At 40.3% G+C, this 24404-nt stretch overlaps 1 protein-coding gene across 2 annotated transcripts in view; it reads left to right on the plus strand.

The window, feature by feature from the left end:
* col14a1a (collagen, type XIV, alpha 1a) overlaps positions 1 to 24404 on the plus strand; it is a 152782-nt gene that overhangs the window by 47022 nt on the left and 81356 nt on the right. For both annotated transcript variants that reach the window (XM_074654161.1, XM_074654162.1), the window contains exons 9-22: positions 809 to 973; positions 1928 to 2079; positions 2995 to 3124; positions 3426 to 3571; positions 3717 to 3846; positions 4811 to 4950; positions 5423 to 5549; positions 6845 to 6984; positions 9195 to 9327; positions 9816 to 9854; positions 12061 to 12203; positions 14574 to 14706; positions 17209 to 17331; positions 19485 to 19634. In XM_074654161.1, coding sequence (XP_074510262.1) covers positions 809 to 973; positions 1928 to 2079; positions 2995 to 3124; positions 3426 to 3571; positions 3717 to 3846; positions 4811 to 4950; positions 5423 to 5549; positions 6845 to 6984; positions 9195 to 9327; positions 9816 to 9854; positions 12061 to 12203; positions 14574 to 14706; positions 17209 to 17331; positions 19485 to 19634 — 1851 coding nt within the window. The remainder of the gene's footprint in view (positions 1 to 808; positions 974 to 1927; positions 2080 to 2994; positions 3125 to 3425; positions 3572 to 3716; positions 3847 to 4810; positions 4951 to 5422; positions 5550 to 6844; positions 6985 to 9194; positions 9328 to 9815; positions 9855 to 12060; positions 12204 to 14573; positions 14707 to 17208; positions 17332 to 19484; positions 19635 to 24404) is intronic.

Raw genomic sequence — 24404 nt, forward strand, 5'->3', positions numbered from 1 at the left:
CTGGGTCAAGAGTGAAAAGAAAACACACAGAGGTAGGCCAGGTTGCCAGAATATCAGTCAGTATGTGGGAAGGCAAAGTTTGCACAGAATAGTGCAATAATAGTCAGTCAAACAGTTTTGTGACTTCCATTTGCTAAAACAAATCTGTTCCATCTTAGCAATAGAAAGCATTTCGTTGAGCTACATCCTGAAACATGAGGGCAATGTTTCAGCTGCAACCATGCCTGCTTTTAGAGCCTGCTTTTGATGGGACGAAAGGGCCCGTGTCCTGTCAGAACAACCAAATAGTGCCAAATTACTGTCTGGCTGAATGTTTATTTCATATTGTTTGGAAAACCAATTAAATATGTCACCACAGAAATTACCCAGTCCTGGACAGTGCCAGAATAAGTGTGCCAGTGATCCTTTGGCGATACTGCATCTACTACACATGGGAGAAACTGATTCAAATATCTTTATTAAAACTTTAAATTCAATTAGTCTATATCTAGAATTGATAGAACAGCTCTGAAACGGCTCACAGTTCATATGACACTGGAACGCCCAATTCTTTGGCCCAGGCCTCCCTGAGATTACTGGCATTTACTGGTACCATAAAAGCAGAGACAAAGCAGGAGATCACATGTTTAGAGTTTGGCTGCGAAAGAAGTAAATCATAAAAAATGGGGCTCTTTGGTTTGATTGAGAATTCTGGCATACACTTCTGTATACAATGCCTGACTTTTGACAGTCACACTTCTAATTCTGGTGTTACTGGTGTCTCTAATTTAATTTAATGCTAAACATAATTATATGTTTCCTTTCCCAGGTGTTAAAAATGCTGATGAGAATGAGCTGCTCTCCATCGCCTCAGAGCCGGACAACACTCACGTCTACAACGTGGCCGACTTCAACGTCATGAGCTCCATTGTAGAGGGTCTGACCAAAACTGTGTGTGAACAGGTGGAGCAGCAAGACAAGGACATCAAACTGAGTAAGGTCCAGGTTATACTAGAAAAGAAGTAGTTCGTATAACGTGTTGTCGGATATCAAAAGTGTTTATAGTTGTTCCGAACGGCCACACCGGGAGGCGGATTGAAAAGCCAGCTGTAATTGAGAGGGGGGAGAAATAGCGCACATTTTCCGCCTGTTTCTCCAGCAAGGCATTCATAGTTGTTAATGTGAAAAGTGGCAGAAATGGTTGTCGGTCAAAGAAGTTCAAACCCTGGCTCCTTTCTCACCTTCACACACAGACACATTTTTATGTGCAGATAGTGTAATGACAGTAAGCCCATGCAAGCGAGAGCTCAGACCTCTTCTGATTATACTATACTGAGGCAAATCAAGTTAAGGTTAGGTAAGTTTTTTGGCAGTCAAGTTAACTATTTACATGTGTGATCACTTTGGCTCTTCCTAATGAATCCTTGCATGACTGAATTATAAAATGTCACATTGAAATGACGGCAGCTGTAGTCGTAGAGTGGGTTTTATGTGGAAGTGTGAATAATGTCTAGGGTATTTAGATGGAGCTCCACTGGCCAGAGATTGTGGTACGTAATGCAAAGTTTCTCTGCGGGGGGAGATGGTGTCATATAACTCATGTGGTCATGGATTCACAGCCAAATAGAAATTATATTCTGATAAAAAATGTTGATTTTTAGGACACATCCCCCTCTTTCTTTATCCCGCTCCTCATTCTCATTCTTTCCTCCCAATAAGTTTTCATTTCTATGGAAATAAAGATGCAGGATGTAAAAACAAGAAAGTCTTTAAAGGGACACCATAAATCAAGTCTAATGTGTTTTGATTATATCTCAACACTATCTCCTTTACTCCCCACTGCATGTGAGTTTTTCTACTTAAAAGCTCCTCACTGGGAGTAATTTTATGTAACGTGATCCCATCTGTTTTATCATCCTTCTCTTTTCCTCTCCTTTTACTTCTTCAGATCGGCCACCAGAGAAGACGGGAGCTCCGCTTGACCTGGTAACCTCGGAAATCACGCCCGGGAGCTTTAGGGTTTCATGGAGCAACGCCCCCGGAAACGTTGAGAAATACAGAGTGGTTTATGTCCCTGCTATCCGAGGACAAACACTGGAGGTAAAAACTGTTCTTTTGTTTTTTTAACAAGAGCAAAACTACATTTACTGTACGGAACGTGTTTTTACTAAGTTTAATTAGGAAAAGCTGAGAGAGTACCAACCACTACAAACAAATGTAGCACTACATAAAATTAAGAAATATCCATGTCATTGCATTTCTCTGCTATCTTAAAGCTATACATGCATACACAAGGACAAGCAAGACCTAAAAAATACTGAGGACTCAGTAGGAGCACAGAGAGGGGGGTTTAGGCCAGGTATGCTCTGTGTTTCCATCATATTAACTACACCAATGGGAGTCACTTTATCTGGGGTCTTAGCTCAGTTTTTCCCTGAGACGCTGGTGGTCTCATTCATCCATACCTCTCGCTCTCATCCCTCCGTTCACAACTCCCCTGAACATGCACCGTGCAGGTGAAGAAGGCTCACTAGAAATTATACTGTGGCTAATAGAGGCACCTGCTTGATTTTTCCAGAGCATTTGACTCCAGAAACCATTAAATCTTTTGCTTAGCTGGCTTTACAGGGACCAGATGTTCTGGAGCCACATGTGAGGAGACCTTTCCAGCTGGCTCAGCCCGGACCTAATGTGTATCACAACTGTCATCCGTACAGATCAGAATGAGAAAATGTTCAGACGTTTGTTCTTTACCCCGTTCAATAAATCGATTGTGTTTCCCCTTCTTTACTATTCTCTTTCGATCTCTCTTTCCTGCCCTGCCTTCCTCTCTCTTCCCTCCCTTCCATTTATCATTTTCATCTTCCCCACTTTCCATTTTCCCTGCCATTCTTTGTCCCCAACCCTCCCTCCCTCTTCTCCCATCCATTTCTACACCCATCTCTCTTTCCTGTCCCTTCCACCCATCTTTCGCACTCCCTCCCCCTCCCCACCACTCGCGCTCCTGGACCCCAGGCGGTAGTCGACGGTAGTGAGACTTCAGTGGTGTTAGAGCATCTCAGCCATCAAACTGAGTACCAGCTGGCTGTGTTTGCTGTGTACGCAAACGAGGCGAGCAAGGCTCTCAGAGGATCAGAAACAACCCGTAAGTTTATTTTTTACACACAAACACACATGCAGAAATGTACTCACAAAATCTCACACCAATGCTTCAGTCAACATCTGCGACCACAAGTTGATAATAATGGCTTAAAAGTTTGACAGCCATGGAAGCCAGACATATTGAAAATGATGCCCTCATGATACAGGAACATAAAAGCATCCAGGGAGGCAAGACAAGGGTTTTTAATCAAGACCAACTGAAAATACTTTTTGGTATATTGGTATGAATCCTCCTTGATTGAACTGTGCTGTGTGTCTGTCCATGTGTTGTTGTTTGTATGTAGTGGCCCTACCCACAGTGACGGCCCTCCAGCTGTTTGATGTGACTCACAGCACCATGAAAGCAAGATGGCACAGTGTGGATGGAGTTTCTGGCTACATGCTGACGTATTCACCGCTTACAGATTATGTAGAGGATGACGAGAAGCAGGTAGCTAAAGAAAGAAACTGACAGAAAAAGTTAAATAGATAATTGCTTGTTCAATTAATAATTTTAAACAACAACTTGTCAGCTAAGAGTCTTAAGTTTTGTTTTAAATGCAGTTATGTGAGCATATGTGTGTCTTTTTCCCCAGGTCAAGGTGTCGGATGCAGTGACAGAGGTGGAGCTGGATGGGTTGACCCCTCACACTAAATACATCGTCGATGTTTATGCCATTTATGGGGAGGAGACCAGTGACCCTATTACAAACCAGGAAACTACATGTGAGTAATGCACATGCACACACTAGGGATGCTAATTTAGATTTTTTTTCCCCTCGTTAACCGATTATTAACCATTATCTGACAAGATTAGTGCATTGCATGCAGCGGTGCGCCGACTAAAGTGTATGTGCAAAACAGACAACTTAGTCCCCAGTTCAGCCAACTGGGAGCGTAGGCAGCCACATGCAGCCACTTACCCAGTAAAAGTCTCCACCGCATAATTTAGTTTAGCTGCGAGGTTGTCAGCTGTGTGTCAGTGCAGCGTTACGTTAGCGAGTGTCCGGCGGACCGTGTGTGTGTGTGGCGGCGGTGAGTGTGGGTTGTCGGTGGCGTTGTAGCTGTGAACGTAGCAGTGCAGTGTGTGTACAGTTTATTTGTCGCTGAATAAATGCTACAACTCCTCAAAACCCAAGCCACAACACTGGCTCAGACTCACTTAAGGTGGGCTGTTAAGGTGGAACAGCTACTCTCCTTTTAAGTGACAAGCCGCTCCTCTGAGTTTTGCTCAGCTTTTTATTTAATTTTTAATATTTCTTTTAACCGTTTAACAGATAGCATTAATCGGTAAAATGTCTTTCTTTTTAACGGTTAAACGGTTAATTATTAACATCCCTAGCACACACATACCATTTTTAACTGAGGGCTCTCATTCTGAACCTTTATCCTAACCTTCACCTAAATTTAATTCTAATCTCAACTGTAAAAACATACCTTACATCATTACATACCTTAATCCTCAAACAGTGAGGTACAGATCGAACAAAGCATCTTCTCTTTCCAACAATATCCTCCCTCTCAAAGTCTAAAACTCAAACTGGTCCTCACAAAGCTAGAAGCGCAAATGCCTACCTACACTCATCAAACACTTGCTCTCTCTCTCTCTCTCTCTCTCTCTCTCTCTCTCTCTCTCTCTCTCTCTCTCTCTCTCTCTCTCTCTCTCTCTCTCTCTCTCTCTCTCTCCCAGTAAGACTGAGTCCTCCGAGCAACCTCCAGTTCTCTGACATCACTCACAACTCGGCCCACATCAGCTGGGACCCCGTGCCCAAAGGAATTAAAGGTTACCGCATCATGTGGGTCAAGACAGACGGACTAGTCACAGAGGAGGTTTGTGTGATACGCGACTACATGATTTTATGTGATATCATTTTTAGATATGATTGTATTGGATAGCATTTGTATCTGTGAGCATCTCTTGATGTTGAGAGATGAGAAAAAGTGAAAAAAGAGGAAGAAAGCATAGAACAAAGAGGAGATTAATTATAGGGATTGTTCTCCTTAGTATGAAAAGGTCAGACTAGAATGAGTATTGAGCACTGATATAAATCATCTTGGAAAATATACAGATATTGCAATTACACAGGAGTGATGTGTGTGTGTGTGTGCATGAGCGAAAGTTGGATAAACTCTTAAAACTTGCATGTACAGAGGTGTTACTGCAAACAACAAGAATTAGAAGAAATCTTTACATAGACCATGTTTTTGTGGCCCTTTTAGCCGACTGTGATTGAACTATTCTATTTTTGTCTAACTGTGTTTTTGTGTGTGGATATGTCATGTGTCTCTGTGTGTTGTGCAGGTGGAGGTGGGTCCATTGAACTCTTACGACCTCAGTGAGTTGACGTCTCTGATGGAGTACTCAGTGGCCATCTACGCCATGTACGATCAGGGCCAATCAGAGCCACTCACAGACGGATTCACTACCAGTAAGTCGCTTTTTGACTGTACGGATACATTAGAAGACACTGTAGTTAGTTGGTCAGTTTTTGGCAACGCTGAATTCAAATACGGGCAGACGTAGATGATCAATGTTGGCACCAGTGGTTACTATCAAGTACATTTGTTTTTTTTCTGTAGTCCAATTTGTCTTCCACGTTGGTCTTTCGACATTTACCTATTGCTATCTCTGCTGAGGACAATTTTGTCTCAATTTCCTGCAGATAGTTGTACCAATAGCATTAGAAGGCAAACCATTTCTCTCTTAGTGCCAAACAGTGTTGTATTTTATTACCCTTACTGGTCCTTCTGCTATTTTGGCAGTCTGCCCATCTCATTTACACCTCGCATAATAGCCCAGTCGCATTAAAAGGTCATTTCGCTGTCCCTTACTATTCCGTCACGCTAACAGATATTGATTTGTAGGAATATCCCTTTGAGCAACAAGCAGTTGGGCTCCAGTGCTGAGTCAGCTGAAAGAAATGTATTTCTGGCAAGCAGCTATTAAACTACTCACTCTGAAGATCCATGCTGATTTTTTTATTTATCTCCTGGCAAACTTTGTTCAATGGACCGGGTTTAAGAAAAGGACATGAAATGTGTTAACACTTTTAAGGACTTTGAGTGGGCTAGTGGGAAATGGTAAGAGTTCACACCTTAAGTGTTGTTGTAAGTTAAGATAACTGCTGAACAAACTTTTTAAACTTGTGCTATAAATTAGCCCCTAAAGTCAGGGAAGCAGAAGTTTAGTGATTGTGTCAGTGATTGTACCATGTTCCAATCTGAAGCTAGCTCATCTCATGGTCATATGGCTTTTAGCATACTACTTGCTGCATAATAGTGCACATGGTATTTTAACTGTTGCCGTTTTTTGCGATGTTCCAATGACACACAGCTTCATTGTTACTCTGGCTTGATGCATCCAGAGTGGAAGATCAGTTCTTTGCAGCTGTAGGTATTTGGGGAAACAAATATTCAATGACAACGAAAGCTAATCTTTGTATTAACATTGAAAACAATGACGATAAGTGTAGTTGCATCGCAGCATTACATGTTTCATGAAAGTTGCATCAAGTAGCGCAGTTGCAATGCTCCCTTTTGTCAGTTCTCTTCCTATTGCCCAGTAATGCTAAGTGGGAGGCATCATAAGGAAAAACTAGTGCAGAACACTGGAATATCACAAAAACCTATGGGAAAACCAGAACATTATTAGAAATAGTATGCAAATGACGGACTGAATGAATGAATTCAGGTAAAAAAAAAATGCAATCTCTCTACTTCTCAGCTCCAGTTCCTGGTCCTTTGAATCTCCGCTCCAATGATGTCGGCACAGACAGCTTCCAGGTCAGCTGGGATCACTCAGCGAACGACATTGTCCTCTACAGACTCTCCTGGGCACCGTTCACAGGCGGCGACACAAAGGAGGTCAGTACCAATAAAATACGGTATGTGAAGGTTTAGGACACGGTTTTCTTGAAAGTGCTTTTTTTTCACTCACAAGAAGTGAAATGTGACAGTGAAGATCATCCTCACAGATCATATTGACAGCACTATATGCATGAAACTTTTAAGTCTGAGTCCTTTGCACAGCCATGAAGTGTATTTTCACTTCCTCAAGCTGACCGATATTACACCATGATTTAGCATCAAAAGGTAAATAACCTGCATGGATTTAGATTGTTTTTTTCATTTAGCCAGGGGTCCACGTATTATCTCTATTTCCAGAGGAAGAAGTGGCTGCACTCCATATGCTCAGATAAGGGGGAGCCTGTATAGACTTGCATATAAGCTTAACTACACTACTGGTAGCTGTTACAACCCCTGGCATGGCTGAGTATACATAAAGGCTGAATAAATCTAGAAATTAATGGCTTGGGTGTTTTATTTCCATGATCTGGGCTTTAGAGACAGCTGGGCGGCCGCGATAGAGCCCTCTAGTCTGTAGGAGTGTGTACGTGTTTGTGTGCATGTTGTGTGAGCGTGTCTGTGAGTTTGTGTGTTTTGATGAGAGTCATCAGAGCTGAAAATAACACTCTGGGGAGTTGGAGAGGTGGGCTGGTAATTCTGCCAGCATAGAGAAAGGGATACACGCAGTTTTTCTCTGTCTCTCACCCACATACTCTACATATGTACACATAGACACATTTACATCCTCCACCGACCGCTTTGTATTGTTATATCTGAGAGGAGATTAAACATAATAGAGTCGAACAGACACACAAACGGAGTGAAAGATTACCCAGATTAAAACTTTATGATAATGTAGAGCTCCGTGTAGACGAAGAGTGAATCATATCATTGGTGATCATGCGGTTTTGTTTGGATTCATTTGTTTTACTAGCATCCTGATACCTTTCTGAAAGCAGATTTGGGGTCTTTTTGTACTCTTTGTTAATCAATAAAATGTCTTTTTGACTCCACTCTTTAATCAGGGAAATACCACAGAGGGCAATGCTGTAAAATAAGGAGCTATATTTCACTAAATGCAAGGAAATGTAAAAAGAAAAGCGAGAGAATAAATCACTAAAGATGCACTTGCTCCTGGGAGAACATAAATGGCCGGCCCCACTGCTGAAATTTGCATCAGTATGCCTCAAAGGGCTTTGTAAAGAAACACATTCCTGCACATAATATGGTTATTAAGTCATCAACAGTAAATTCCAATTTAAATGTTGCGCTCAGTGGAAGCAAGCTGTACTTTTGATGACCTCTTGGTGTTTACCTTGGGGTCTGACTCATTTTTGTGATGGACAAATTGTAGTGGTCGTTTGGACTCCTGCAGCAGTACTCGATCCAACTGACTACGCGGTTGTACTCAGGGGAAAATGCACATTTCTGAATTACTTGTATTGTGATGGACATTTTTATGACCTACAGTGGCCTTATTGAAATGTGTTTTTTTTACACAACAGAGTATAGTAAGTACATTTACATGATGATTAAACAAATTTCTACGATGCGAAATTTACAAGTATAGCAGAAAATATGCACCGCCATTTCCTGCTGTTTTCTTGCCTAAAATTACGAGCACCGAGGCGATTTGTTGTTTTACGTTTTCAGCAGCTCTCTCTACTAAAACGCAGCGGCGACCTTGGTTTTGAAAGTCTGCTGTTGTACTTAAAGTATAAATAATCATGTCAGACTGTTGGTTAATGCCCAAAATGTGATCACATCTTGAGAGTAACTTAGGAAACTCTTCCTCTTACAAACATAGGAACAACACATGAAAGTACAAAACACAAGAAGGTGACTTAAATGTTGACAGCATATTGTGAAACACAACATGACAAAATGGGAAGCACTTATTAAGTTTAACTTTTTTTATTACTTTTTTTTCATTAATGCCCAATTAAGTTCAGTTGGTACCACAGATACTGGTACTTGCAATATTATCATTGGACACAACTCAGATTAAAACTCTGGATGAAAGTGTGACATGACGACTAACTGACAACTGTCTTACATAACGTTTTGACCAAAATGAACTGTTGATAATAGGTTATAAAACAGCAGCAGAATATTTTTGAAAATATCAGCCAACATCTTTGAGAAGTTGTTTTTTTTGGAAAAGAGATATTGTTGGAAGTCAACCGTAATATGAGTCTAAGACTTTTATGTGTGTTTCTCTTCTGTAGGTGGTCTTGATTGGAAGTGATAACAGATACATCCTGAACGGTCTGAGTCCCTTGACTGAGTACGAAGTTATGTTGACGGCTATATTCAAAGATGAATCGGAGAGCGACACCGTCTCTGTGATAGAGACCACATGTAAGTGACATGAGACTGTTTGATTGGCAACATGTATGGCTGATGTGTTACTAACTCAGGTAGGTGTGGTATTTGCTTTATCTAATAAATACAAAACTCAACAAAAGTCAAAATATTAAAACTTTTCCAGTGATAAGAGAAAGAGAAGTGTAATTTCATCAAATAAAATCCTCTTGGTTGCACTGATGTTGTGACCTTACTAACCTTCTACACCAAAGTGCCACTCTCTGCTGAAAACAACACACCAGTCCAATCACATCTGCCTTTTAGGATCCTAAAATTAGCATTTCTGAGCTCAAAGCGGGGCTCTGCATGAGCCCATATGCATTGATTTGTTTGTCGCAGCACATCTCAGAAGAAGAAAATCTATTTTCACGTCGATGATTTGTTATGTATTTCTGTCTAATTACCTTAGTTATTGATACAGAGAGTTTGTTGATGAGAGGTTCTATCCTATTATCTGATTTTTGCTCTCTGTGTTTCCCCAGTGGCAGAGACAACAACGATTGCTCCTACCACAACCGCAGGTAAGAAATGTCCTAATTGCTTTTGTGTAAAATTCCAAAATGTCAGGAGTGAAAGTCTCCAAAGCATCACAGTCAGTGTTGTACATGTATAATAAGATACAAACACTAACTTGAAAAGATGTGACACGATTGGGCATGTCATGTTAGATTAAAATTGTACCATGAAATGTATACAGTATTTTCGTAATGTCAAAACCTTTAGAGCTTTGCTTTAAACAATTTTGCTTGCATGTGTCCAGTGGCCAGCAGGCTAAACTAAAAGTATCCTTGCAGAGAGGCTGGCCAGATGTAATTTGAGATGCGGCTCAGCACTGTGTGTCAAGTTGTTCTAGTCATTAATAAGAAATACAAATTAATTATTAAATTAATTAATCATTTAAAATAAATTGCGAAAGTGTATAAGAGCGTAGAACATGGTGATATAAGTTTGTGATTGGTCATTTTATTATGTCTCATAAATTGTTGCAGTCATTTTTGGGTTGATACTATTTGTTACAAAGGTTTGGTGCTAAATCAAGCATTTTGTTTCTGTTAGAGAATTGATAAAAATGATCAATAATCCCTCCAAAATATCACATTAAGACACCGAGGCCTTGAGGAACATCTTAGAAAAAGCCATGCTGTGATTTGCTTTCAAAAACTTTTGACATTTGGAGATTTCTGCAAGAACTCCATTTTTCAGCGATTGGATGGCGAGCACTTGGAAACTGCTCATAAACCCCCTTATTGTCAATATACCTAGGCCGGGCTCGCTGGCGGGCCGTCTGAGTTTTAAGGGGTCAATCACAACTCAAGTCAAGACATCTGTCTAGAAAGTCTACTGCCTTTGAAATATGAAAGAGTAACAAACCCAAAACTCTGCTTAGTTAAAACCAGAATTACTGAGTGCATTTACATGGAGATGAATAACCCTTTTATGATCGGGTTTTTGGAGTATACTGTTTATTTGTTTGAGTAATTAAACACCATATCCAGTTCATAAGAAACCAAATATGATAGCTGGAGTATTCCGAAAGAAACTGGGAAACTGTTGCATGTACACACCTTAACCCGGTTATTGAGCGTCACCAACTGTATCTGCGCAGGCGCTGCTTCAGCCAAGTGACGTAACAGACATACAAACAATGGCGGCAGCTTAAGCATCTCACTTCAGGAGTTTTTTGAAAATAAAAGGCTGTGTATCTACATCCACTGTTCCCTTATCCTGCGTAGTGGTAGTGACAGTGGCAGACTGGTACCGGTGTGGAGGACAGCATTATAAGAGTAGTGTACTGTAGCTGCTTTCAGGAATAGCTCAGTACGTCGTGTGTGCATGGTTGAGAGAGAACAATTAAGTTGTAAACACTCACTGAGAGCTTAGAAAAGCTCCACACTCTCTGTTCTGACTGAGGTCGATGAATGCAAAACTGAAGCATTGATTACATTCTCTTTCATTCTCCAGCAGGATTCACCTTATGAAAAAAGTTTGGAAGATCTATTGTATTTTCATAAGTGTGTTTACCAAGTTGGCTTCACTCACAGACTATAGTTCAAACCTCATTATCTCAGAGGCGACCCGGAGGCCATCTGGATTGTATTTCGTATGAGGAACGAGCTACAACTAATCGAGTCAGAGCAGCTTCTCCACTTTAAACTTAGAAAAGCAACATGTCTGCTTTATTTAATTCACTGCTCACTATCCTAGAAACTTAAAAAACGGCACATCTGCTTTGTTTAAAACTCAGAGTGCTGCTATGACAATCACAACTTAAAGTGGCCGGCTAAAAGAGAGCGAGTCGCCTTTTGTTTTTAAAAATCAAGGCTTGTAGTTTAAGGCTGCATTATGTATGGAGTCCTCGCACTCCTCCCTCCACCTAGGACTGCATAGGCCTAAAAACACATCTACTTGGTTTAAAGCCGTTATCAAGATTGATGAAACAGAAACGCTTTGTTTTGTTTCAAACTCCCAGTAGAAACTCCACCTGGGCCACTGCAACTTTATTATCCAGCACATCACAGCAAGTCTGAGCATGTTGGCACTTTGATAGTTGCAGCTATATTGCAGTATGCTTCTTTGAGCATACTGGCATCTTGACTGACATTTTTCTAATCCACAGTTTACTGAACTACATTAAGTGTGGAGAAAACGTAACTTAAGCCAAGATCTTGTGTAAATTTATGTATCATAAATCCGTCAGTAACTGTTCTTTGTGATGTGGTGTCACAGTGGCACGTCAGGCTGTGAGAAACCTTCTGCTGAGTGACGAGACCACCCAGAGCATAGAGGCATCATGGGAGCTGGAAGACCCCCATGTGGAAAGCTACAGGGTCTCCTACGCCGGCCTCAGGGACGACCACAAAGAGGAGTCTGTGAGTTGATCAAGTAACTGTAAAAATCTATCATTCACACATAATCAAGTACAGATATAGAGGTGTCAGGGGCATTTGCTGTAGTGGATCTATGGTTTTGTGCGATGAGTGTTTTCTGATTTTACTTATTTCTCTCTTTTATGAGATATTTCTATATCCCTGTCTTTCTAAAGTCTCCCTCCTTATGTTCCTCTGACACTTTGAGCAGTGTAGCTCTCACACACATGCACGTACTGTAAACACACACAAACTTCTTCCCTGGTGAGTTGTGAACACAGATTATATGGAATAGACAACACTGGAGTTGTATTCGTAGGAAGAGCCTTGTTATTTCACACCTCCAGCCAACTGGACGGCTCTGCAGCGGTCAGTGTCGGGTCATCTGCTCCAATCAAAAAACTGATTAGACTTTTAGTCCCGGTCCACTCTGCCTCTCCTTCCTGATTCCTCTATCTGTGGTAAGAGCCCTTGAGCTCGGTGCCATGTACTGACCCTGATCGCTGATGCACACGCACGCACGCACGCACGCACGCACGCACGCACGCACACACACACACACACACACACGCACACACGCACGCACGCACGCACGCACGCACGCACGCACGCACGCACGCACGCACGCACACACACACGCACACACAAACACTTTCTCTCTCCATCTGTCCCTCTATCTCTCTGTTTTCCCTCCCTCCTGTCTTCTCTCTCGCCACCTCCCCTTACTTTGCTCCCCTCTCTTCCCCGGCCTCCTGTTTTAATTTCCCAATGTGGTGTCAGAGCAGTAGAAGATGGAGAGGCCAGGCCAAGCCAGAAGACATTTCATTATCTTTTCAGCAGCCATTTACCTCACTGGGAGCAGAGATGGAGGGCGGCAGAGAAAAGAGCAAAAGAAACAAAGGGAGGTGGAAAAAGAAACAACAGCTAAACAAAATGGGAGAAAGGCTTAAACCTGTCCGCCGGCGCTGATAGTTAAGGGTTGTTCCAGGTCGTGCCTCTTTCTGAAAGTTTTGATGTGTTTTGATGTGGATGTGTGTGAGAGACAGATAGAGGGCACAAGAAGAGAGCATGGACAACTCTGTTTCATAAGCTGGTTGTGTGTTTATGTGTTTATTTATGGATTTAAATATGTTTGAATGTGTGTTTGAATGTGTGTTTGTGCCTTCCTGCTTTGACACTGGCAGGTGATTCAGCACTGCAGTCAGAGTGGACAGCTCCTCCCATCTCACTGGCTTTGAGAGATTTACCTGGCCTTCCCTTAACGCACATTTCTCTTTCTCTCTCTGACACACACACGTACACACACACACACACACATAGACTAACATTTGGCTGGGGATCAGTGCTGTTAGCACAATGAAGAAGAGTTAATCTCTCTGCTGTTGTTTATGTTAAAGTCTTGTTTTGGAAAGCAGACATTTAGTTAAGAACAGACAGATGAACGTTAGAAGCCTTTCTTATGTGAATAACAAATAATATTTTGGTTTAAAACAATATGTAATTAAATAAGAAGCCTGAGAAAGTTGACTTTTATTTTGCACATATCTCATGGTCTTCATCAGTAGATTGTTTGCTCAGTTGTCACAAAACCGCAGATGTTGAATGAATGAACTGTAAAGCTCTACTGTTAATCCAACATGGACAACACTTCCTAAAAGTGCTCAGAAAAATGGTTGATTAGACAGCAACAGTTCCATGACAACTGAGCAAACGTCATCTGATAATAGGTGTCGAATTTAATCGTATTATAAAATGGCAACATCGGGTTTATCATGTTTCTTTTTCTTAGTGTCAGTGTACCAAATATAATTTTTGCAGGGCACTTTGGTTGACATTTTTTGATAAAGAGATACCTTATACAAAGACATACTTTTTGAGCTTAAAGAGAGCTGCAGAGAAAGACTTGAACACTTTTAAATTAAAACACAGCAGTAGCCTAATGTTTTTTTTCTCAGCTCTTTTTGCCTCTCACTTGGCCTCAACTGACTTTATTGACTAAAGTAAAGTGAGCAGAATTCTTGAACAGTTGTGGTTGAAATCCTTGAAGGTATACATCGCATTTTGCAAGCACTTTCTGTTTCACCTAATTAAGCCTGGCCTTAATCTTTGCCTCCAAATGTTCCTATAAACCAGCAGAGAAGGATTCTGTGTGTAGTCTGCTATATGGTGCATATATCCTGGTGTGTGTGTGTGTACACACACGCATGGGTTTTTGATTTGTATGCCTCTTGTGTGTTTGGCTGTGTGCAGGTTAGTCCCAAGTGAGCAGAAGTCATCATTGCTTTACAGCTCCCTGTACTTCACCGTCAAATGTGACCTTAACGTGTATATATATATGTGTATGTGTGTGTGTGTGTGTGTGTGTGTGTGTAGGTGTTAGTTCCTGGTGGTCAGAGGAGAGCAGTGCTTCAGCCTTTACTGTCAGACATGCAGTACAAAGTGACAGTCACACCGGTGTACTCCGACGGACAAGACGGCGTCAGTGTCTCTGCGCTGGGCGCCACATGTAAGACTTACAAACCCCCAACACACACAAACACACAACCACACTCACACCCACACACACTCCTCTGAATTATTAACTACCAGGGTCAACTCTCGGTTTCTCATTTTCATTATACAACGATGCAGCTCCCAGTTTAGGAGAACACCTTGACAAAACTGAAAGCTAATGAAAATTAATTTTATTGCAGCGAGCAGAATGTTCATTTGCATTGCATTAATTTCATGTTCATTTACGTTCCTGAAGGAGGACGTGAATTAAAGCGATGACAAATACTGATGCGTCCTTAATTGTCTTAATGAAGGCCGTTCATAATTACGGCAGCTCCTTTCATTAATGAGACGATTAAATTATTTTGCGCGCCGCTAATTGATTTTCTCAACCATTCTCTTGATTACCTCTTGTGAGCAGTAGTGATTGTCTCCTCGTTGTTCAGAGAATTGAAATGTCAGACGGAATATGTCATCATATTAGATGAGGGTAATATTATAGCTTGCCATATTGCAAATAAAAAACTATTCTCAGCTTGGAAAGCAGCCTAGTCATAAATCAGAGCCCAGGCATACCCGATGTACAGTAAGACATGATTTTCTATTTTCTGACCGAGGAAACGGTCTTCTCCTCTAAATCAGGGTCTGTAGGAATTTACAACCCTGTGATAACTCAAATTCAACCAATCCCATCACTGTTTAGAAAAATAATGTTACCATGATTTATATTTCACTGTTTGAAAACAATATAATTAAACCATATATCAACAAACTATAAACAGAGTGCCGTGCCAAGGTTTTTTTTATGCCTCCGTGCCGGCGATAGCCGTGGCCGGAAATAGCCGTGGCCGGAGATATTATGGTTTCGGGTTGTCCGTCCATCCGTCTGGACCATAGACTGTATATAAAGATGGATGACATGACCTCTCCCCAAATGTGAAGCCAAAACATCTCGATCGCCCCCTGGTGGCTGGCTGCAGTATAGGTCATAAACCCCGCCTCCTCCATGTTAGTAGATGGGACATCGGCCAAACTAATAAGTCAAAGTACACATCAAATACATTTTTCCCAAAGATGGTTTCTGTCATTTTAGGTAGCTCTTATCACACTGATGTATGTTCAAGTACTCATTTTTCTGATACGTTTGGTTTTAGTTAGTTATTTGATGCTATAAAAAGGGGTGAGACGTCATGATTGGCAGCTGTGCATGCTCGGCTCTCGATTGATTCGGGTGGGTGACCTTGATACCAAAGTTCCACCGCCGATCACTACTGCACCTACTCTGGCTTTAAGTGACGTCAAAATCTCAAGTTGGCAGCTTCTGTATTAGAAGCCATATTTTGGCTTCACTTCTTTACAGTGGGAGGAAGTGGAGACGTGTCATCCATCTATATATAAACTCTATGGTTCAGACCATTCTCGTGAACACGATATCTCAGGAACACCTTGAGGGAATTTCTTCAAATTTGGCACAAACGTCCACTTGGACTCAAGGGTGAACTGATTATTTTGGTGGTCAAAGTTCAGGGTCACTGTGACCTTACGTCCAATTCTGGCCATAACTTAAGAATTCATATGCTATATATGACAATTTTACGGAAATGTTTAACAGGATAAAATAAAGAAGTGATGACATTTTGGACTGACATGGATGTAAACTTGACTGGTTGGCGGTAATTCTGGTTTTAAATTGTGAACAACAACAAGGAACAAAATGTATAAGTTATATTAAGGCTGGATATTGAACCTTGATACTTTCTAATGACCAAAATGTGTCTGTAGTGCCGAATTAAAAACTGTCAAGTACCAAAAGCTGGCATTAAAGGCCTCATTTTGAGACAGTTAGTTGACAGAAATGTATTCAGCATCTTGTTTGGTAATCGATTAATTGTTAAAATATTTTTTTAAATCAAAATTGACAAATATTTTCTGTATTCCTGTTATATCATTGTAAATGGAATATCTTTGGGCGTTGAACGTTTCATCAGACAAAATAACGAATTTGAAAATGTCACTTTTATCTGTGATAGACATTTTTCACTCTTTTCTGACATTTTATAGACCAAACTATTAAATGATTAATCAATAACATAATCAACAGATTCATTCAATAATTCAAATAATTAGTTTCAGCTCTACTCTTCTTTACGTATTCAAGACTGATTTAAATCATAATTTTGCCGATTTTAGACTATTTTATTGCTTGTTGCTTGTGTTTAGACACCATTTAAACATTTAAGGAGCTTGTCTTCTTTTGTTAAATGAAAAAAAAAAGGTTTTGTAGAAAATCAGTATCCTTAAAAAGAAAAAAGCAATATGTTAACAATGCATGATTGTGAATATTTACAAAAATCGACTTTGTAAATATTTTATGATGAAGATAATGCACTTGACACGTTTTGTTAGACAATGCATTTTGGTGGGTAAAACTGAATGTAAATATAACTTTTCTTAACCTTAAAGTCAAATTCTGAGAAGCATTTCCATATTCTGATTTTTGTTTGTGTTTTGGCAGTGCCCCTCTCGTCTCCTGAAAACATACGTGTGTCAGAGGAGTGGTACAACCGCCTCAGGGTCACCTGGGACCCACCTCAGTCTCCTACAGCGGGTTACAGGATCGTCTACCAGCCCATCTATGGTACATACATGCAAACTCACACACACTCACACACACACACAGAGGCAAGCACTAATGCTAATCCTAACATTATTTGTATAAGCAAGCAATAATCCCAAAATGAGCCCTTGGGGATGACCTGTAAAATGTAGAGATTTGGGAGATTTTCCTCCAGTCGTTTTTCTTGTGATGGTTTTTGAAAGTGTATTAAAGTCTCAGTGTTTCCATTTCACAGAAGTACACCTTAATGTATACTACACACACACACACACACACACACACACACATTGAAGCACAGTTAGACAGCTGTTAGTCATTAAGCAAGGGAGCATTTTTAAAATTTAGTGTGTGCTTTGCCCCGGGACACAGGCTCGTCCAAACATACTAATCTGCTTGTTACGGGGGGACCACCAGCAACAAACCTGTGACAGGCATATAGTAGCTGAAGTGTTTTGGCTTTCCTCATAGTGACTTCTTAGCTTTTCTTTTTAACAAGACGCTTGAGGCTTAAAGGAGAACGTCAGCGATCCAGAGCTGAAATAAAATATTACCCTTCCTCATTTATTTATTGTCTTGAAGCATCATCAAAAGCCCATTTTCACTGTTCGACTGTGTCTCCAGTGCTAATTGTTTCATCCTTCCAAGACAAGGTTCCAGTCTTTATAGTTTCCATGTCTGTTTTAAGTCATCTAAACACAATTACTGTGTCTTTGAGGACCCAGCTTCAAGCAGACAGGCTGCATTAATCAGATTTTATGTATTAAGTTGAAGGGAAATGAATTTCACCAGGCTGCTCTTTTCACTGTGACAATGTTGGTGTGGATGGAAGAAAAGTGTGTGTGCGCGTGCAAATGCCTTCCTCCTCCCCACACACACACACACAGTGAGATATACAGCTACAATTTACTTAATGTAAACTTAAACCAACTTAATGTAGCAAAAACATAAAATGCACGCACATACACACATACAGTATATATACTGTATATACACACACAGTCTGTTTCCTTTTAAACTGTTCCAGTGGTGGTGTGTTGTAAAGATAATTGCTGCTCCTCCTTTATTTATATGAATTATTTTTCTTCTTGTATTGGTTTTGTTTCTTTTTTTAAATGTATCCCTTTATTATGCAGGATTATTATTTTATAAAGCAATTTGTAGTAGTTGTTTGGAAAAGCTGCACTAATGAAGTTTGTTGTTATTATATCTTTGTTTATCAGTGGCCTAGAGGTGTATGTGGAAACATTTCCATTGTTCCGTGAGGCACTGCATGAATGCGTGCAATCCATGTATAATTGTGCAGGTGTGTGTATATGTATGCAAAGATTGTGATGCAGTTTACAGTGATATTGGAGACAGATTTACCACAGTTCAATGAGTTCTTGATTTCAGATAGAGGTAGACAGAAGCAGCTCCTCGTTTCTGGCATGGCGACTGACGATTTTGGTGGCTGAAATAACAACTCACTGGCAGATTTTATCAGTTGTAGCTAGCGAGCTAATTAAGCATGTGTTAACGTGAGCTCGATGAGTTGGCTGAAAACGCTGTCTCCAACTGTTGGTTGGCTACAGTGAATCAGGTTAAAAGCTTGAGGCTGGAACAGCATGTCCCAGGCAAAAAAGTCTCCGTCCTCACCAACTGGTGATCCCTGTAGAAAACATGGAAATAGAGGACATTGTTCTTGTATTGCAGAGTGGAGTTATTTAGTCTCAGTATCATAAGTGTGATAAGAAAAAATGTATGATCAGACTCTTAAAGGGAAAATTGGCCATGTCCAATCAATGTAGTCAATTGAACTCTTTATTTTCCACATTGTCAATGGCAGCGCATTACAGCTTCACTCCTTCCATTTTTACCTTTCACAATAAAAGCCTAACTTAAATTCATTCAGCATTTCGCTAAGAGGCAACTTAACAAAACGGCTTACAATAGTGTTAAGTGACAAAAATACTCACTCAATGGTCGTCTGCATAACCCTTTATGGCTCTGTATGTAACTGAAGCTACATGAGAAAAACGCTTTTAGGATGAGGACTAACTAATGTGTTTGGAAAATGTAATGCTATCTTGGGTAACGTTGGCGCAGTGTGTGTTTTCTCAGTGTTTCTTCTCATTCTCAGTCTTCCTCTGTCCTTCCTGTCTGTGCTCATGTATACATGTGTGTGTCTCTCTCAGTTCCAGGACCAGCTTCGGAGACAACAGTGGGTGAAGATGTGAACTCCAAGCTGCTTCTGAATCTACTAAGTGGGACGGAGTACAGTGTTCAAGTGACGGCTTCTTACCCTACGGGACAAAGTGAACCAGTGCTACTGAATGCCAAGACATGTAAGCATCCTTATCATACATCTGTAAAGACCACTCACACTTTGTTGTAAGGGTAGGTGTTTAACGGTGGAGCTGATATCTGATTGTGGAATTGAACTCTTCATGTTTTTCTTCATAGAAATGTCTTCCTCACTTGGCACTGTTGACATTGTATTGGCATGATTGTAAATAGAAGAAGCTAGCTCACCGTTTTCTGAGGTTAATAACAAAACTGAGGTTTATGAAAGTGACTTTCTCATTGTAATTTTAAATTGAGCTTTCACTGATGATAACCTTATTTACTTTTGTAAAGTCATGCCAAATTTAGAAATAAGTCATTCCAAAAATGAGCCCTAATGGGGACGCAAACATCACCTTAAGTTTTCAGACTAAATTTGTCACGAAGGACTATTAGAAGGCAAAGGCAGCAGCAGCAGAAAAGCAAAGTAGTTTGAGGGAAGAGGGGAAGGTACAACACGCATATTAACTGCCTGCTGATACCATACACTCTAATTTCCATTGAGACTTAAGCAAACAGGCAGATAGACAGAAGGATATTAATATTTCCCAGTCAGCCAGTGAGAACAATCCTTTTTGCATATAGATTTGGTATCAGTAGGTGCAGTAAAACCTAATGCAGACTTTAACATCCCTCACAATTAAAACAAATAGACTGCCAGAGAGGGAGGAAGTAAGAGAGAGGGAGCAAGCTTGACTGTTGATCGAGAGCGAGAGAAAAAGTGTTTGTAGTGTAGAGATATGTGTGCATGTATGTACATACGTATTCTTTCTTTAAAGTGGCAGTACGCAGTATATTTTTGGCATCATTGGGCAAAAATTCCATAATAACCTTTCAACATATTGTAATTCAAGTGTTCTGAGAGAAAACTAGACTTCTGCACCTCCTCATGGCTCTGTTTTCACGCTTTAAAAATCTAGCCCATGACAGGAGACTTTGACCAATCACAGGTCATTTCATTGAGAGAGCGTTCCTATTGGCTGTGCTCCGGTCAAGTGACCGGAACTTGGCGTTCCTTCACCAGGTTTAACAATGGCGGCGGCGTCACAAATTTTCTCATTTCACAGCAAAACAGTACACCACAAGATGATTCTGAAAACATTTGAGGCGAGAAATAGGCATTACAGTAACATAATATTGCTTCATATTTGATCAGCGCTGCCTAGTCTGACCGTTTGGTCGGAGTTCGCGAGTGATTGACAGCCGGCTCTTGAAGACCTCAGATCAGCTCTGACTGGTTGTTTTCCGGCTCTGTGAAATCTTGCAGATGCCATTAGGAGCAAAAAGGTTACCAAAATAAGCTATTCATGAAGCTAATCAATAAGGTTATGAATAATGTGAACGCTAGCACTAGCTGAGTCAAAGTTAAATGTACTAAATTTGGAAATAATAGAAAGGGTTAGTTTGGATATTTTGCAGTGGGGTTGTATGTATACTCCCGTGTTCTGCATGGTAAAATTATTATTTTGTGAATGGAGTCTGGTGGCTTTCAAGAGCGCTATAAAACGGCTTCAGTTCCACGTCAGAAAGGGCGGTCTGAGGGCGATTTAAAGCGGCTGTGGACGGGAGCAGCTGGAAAATGTATTTTAGACACCAAAAAAAAATCAATATCAGTTTAAGTGTACGCTATTCACCATCAGACAGCCCTTTCCGACAGGGAACTGAAGCCGCTGCATTGCTGTCTTCAAAGCCGGTTTTTTCATTGCTGGTCTATCGCTTCATAGATTGGTTAGTTTGTGTTATTTTGTGACTATGATCCGAACTAACGTGGCGTCCACACAGCAGTACGTTGCCTAGCTTCTCTGCCGTTACTCCTGTCTGCTTCTCCAAAAAGGGAGTGTGCCGACTGAATATAGGGATGTATATACACTGTATGTGTAGCAGTGTCTTCATGCAGAAACCTACGTTGGATCAAGTGAAAGGCGTTAGGAAAATAGTATTTTGATGCTAAAACATACATACATTAACCAAAATTTGAATAATATATTTGAATACATAAGGAACACCTCTGTGAAGATACAGAATGATATAAAAACCTAAAAAATAAATAAGATAATGGACCTGTCCTTTAAACCCACTCTTGCGGGCTCTCAGAAGACTGCTCACCACCATTTATGTTGTTGTTTGTTCATGTGTGTGGTTTTCTAGAAAACTGCTGCATCATTCCCTACTTTAAAATCTACTGTTTTCTTTCAGACTTACTGTCTGAAAGAAAACCAAATGGCTGAGCTTCAAATGGGATGAAAGCAAACATTCTCTAATTTTAATAGCTCATGAATTTCTTATGCACGTTAATGCACGCAGCAAAAAGAGATATTTAGATTTTTTTTCTGAAAAACTACTTGCTTTAACTTAATTGAAAAATGTTGAGAAATAAAATGGAAAGACTAAATGTAGAGGGATTAATCACTTTACACACCGTCAGCAATTAAAAGGGGATTTCTTTTAAAACACAGATTTTCTTTATTAATTTGTGCTGCAGTGATGTGCCATCCTTAATCCGTTCTTTAATCATTCAACTGTACAATGAGTGACAACTCCCTCACGCCTTCCTGTCTCTATACAGTTCTCGTAATGAAAGATGCTTTCATGAGAGGATAAAGATGAAATATGAGGCATTGACATGTAGATTTATCAGCCTTGCACATTTAAATAACCATGTGGCACTTGAAGTTTGTGTCTCTATGTCCACATAATCAAATTTATTATGATTTTATTGGCTCTTCATAAGCCCCATTTCTTTATATGCAGTACAAAATAATCTGTATGTATAATAACCTTATCTACTTCTTTGCATTTTCAGATATTGTCCCCCCACCCCCCTCAGACACAAGCAATTCACAGTGCGCTGATAAATTTCAGATGTATCAGATTTTCCCATATTACGCATGGCGTTTTTAAATACATCGTCCATATTTGTACTTTCCACTGGATGAACTCTGATTTATTAACGGGGATGCGTTCAGTCATTTGTCATTCTAATAAGGGAGATACAGTAACATATTTCCCTGGGTACACTGCAACCATTGCAGCCTTACCATGGGAGCCAGCTGGCATGTTTACTCCAATAAATTACACATACTAGCATGTAGCATAAAAAGGTAATTATTGGTACCTTGAGGGCCATTGAATGAAATGAAACGGTTTCCACCAAATGAAGTTGTTTGCAGTTTATATTGAGGTGCTGGCACTTCAGCAGTACAGTAAAAATGAGTTTATCCCAGGACCACTGAAGAGTGCTTGCTCAATCTGGCCTCATGAAACTTTGTAGAATTAGCACAACACTGGAAATAACTGTGAAAGGACTACATGATGAGAAACTGGCAGAATAAGAAAGAAGAAATAGTGTTGTGGAAACTAACTGAGGGTGTGGAGGTTGGGAAGGCAGATGGGTGAAAATGTTTGGCTTTAAGTCTGGCAACCTGAGCTCTCTCTCTCTCACACACACAGACGAAGGAATTTTCTGACTGGTTGCTGTATCTTCATATTGTCCACCATGGTTTATATCCGTAGTAGGGCTGTCACAGTTAAAGCGATAATGCATTAATGCAAATTCGTTTGAATTTCTTTAACGCATTAACGCAACTATTTTTAATTAACCTATTAAAAATCCAACAGTCCGCCGTCGGGCCCAGCTGATATTCAATCTTTTGGAGGTTATAGCAGGCTCAGTTTTAAAGAAACAGGTGAATATACTGGTATCACATGAAACTAGATAATCTAAGTAATCCATTTTACCAATCATGTCATACTAGCTTGTTGCGAAGGAGGCTAAATACGTTACGCTCCAAACATACGCAAAATTTTGGCGAGGTCCCTTGACCTCTGACCTCAAGTTATGTGAATGAAAATGGGTTCTATGGGTACCTACGAGTCTCCCCTTCACAGACATGCCCACTTTATGATAATCACATGCAGTTTGGGGCAAGTCATAGTCAAGTCAGCACACTGACACACTGACTGTTGTTGTTGCCTGTTGGGCTGCAGTTTGCCATGTCATGAGCATATTTTTTATGCTAAATGCAGTACCTTTGAGGGTTTCTGGACAATATTTGTCATTGTTTTGTGTTGTTAATTGATTTCCAATAATAAATATATACATACATTTGCATAAAACAGCATATTTGCCCACTCCCATGTTGGTAAGAGTATTAAATACTTGACAAATCTCCCTTTAAGGTACATTTTGAGCAGATACAATTTTTTAAGTATGGACAATCATGTGATTAATCGCAATTAAATATTTTATTGAATGACAACCCTAATCCGTAGTACTCATTTTATTTTTACCTAACATGGCCTCCACAACTTCAGTTCCCTCTTTTGTACTTTTTATGTTTTACTTTCCCATTCTCTCATTTTTTCTTTGTCCTAGTTTTTATGTTTTTCCTCTATGTAACTGGCTTTAAGCCCGGTAGTATACTCCAAAACACGTTAGATGTGTTTGATTATTGCTGCAGACTAAAGTGGGGGCAGAAGTTTGTCAGACGTCCCTCAAAACAGGAAATAAATTCAAAGCTATCCAAAAACAAATAAAACTAAGGAATAAAACGAAACACGTGGCCTAAAACCAACATTGTTGCAGTCAGCAGTATATTGGGCCAGTAAATGATTTTGCCAGTTTGGCTGACCAGCCCGTGCACTCGCGGCAATCAAGCCCAAATGCAGCTTCATGTTGTTTCCTGTGGGAACATGCCAACTTGATTGACTGCCAGCCTTACACAGTTTCTTATTGTATGCACACATGTACACAAATGCATCTATACATGATT

The sequence above is a fragment of the Sebastes fasciatus genome, chromosome 12 (genome assembly GCF_043250625.1).
Source record: "Sebastes fasciatus isolate fSebFas1 chromosome 12, fSebFas1.pri, whole genome shotgun sequence".
Taxonomy (NCBI): domain Eukaryota; kingdom Metazoa; phylum Chordata; class Actinopteri; order Perciformes; family Sebastidae; genus Sebastes; species Sebastes fasciatus.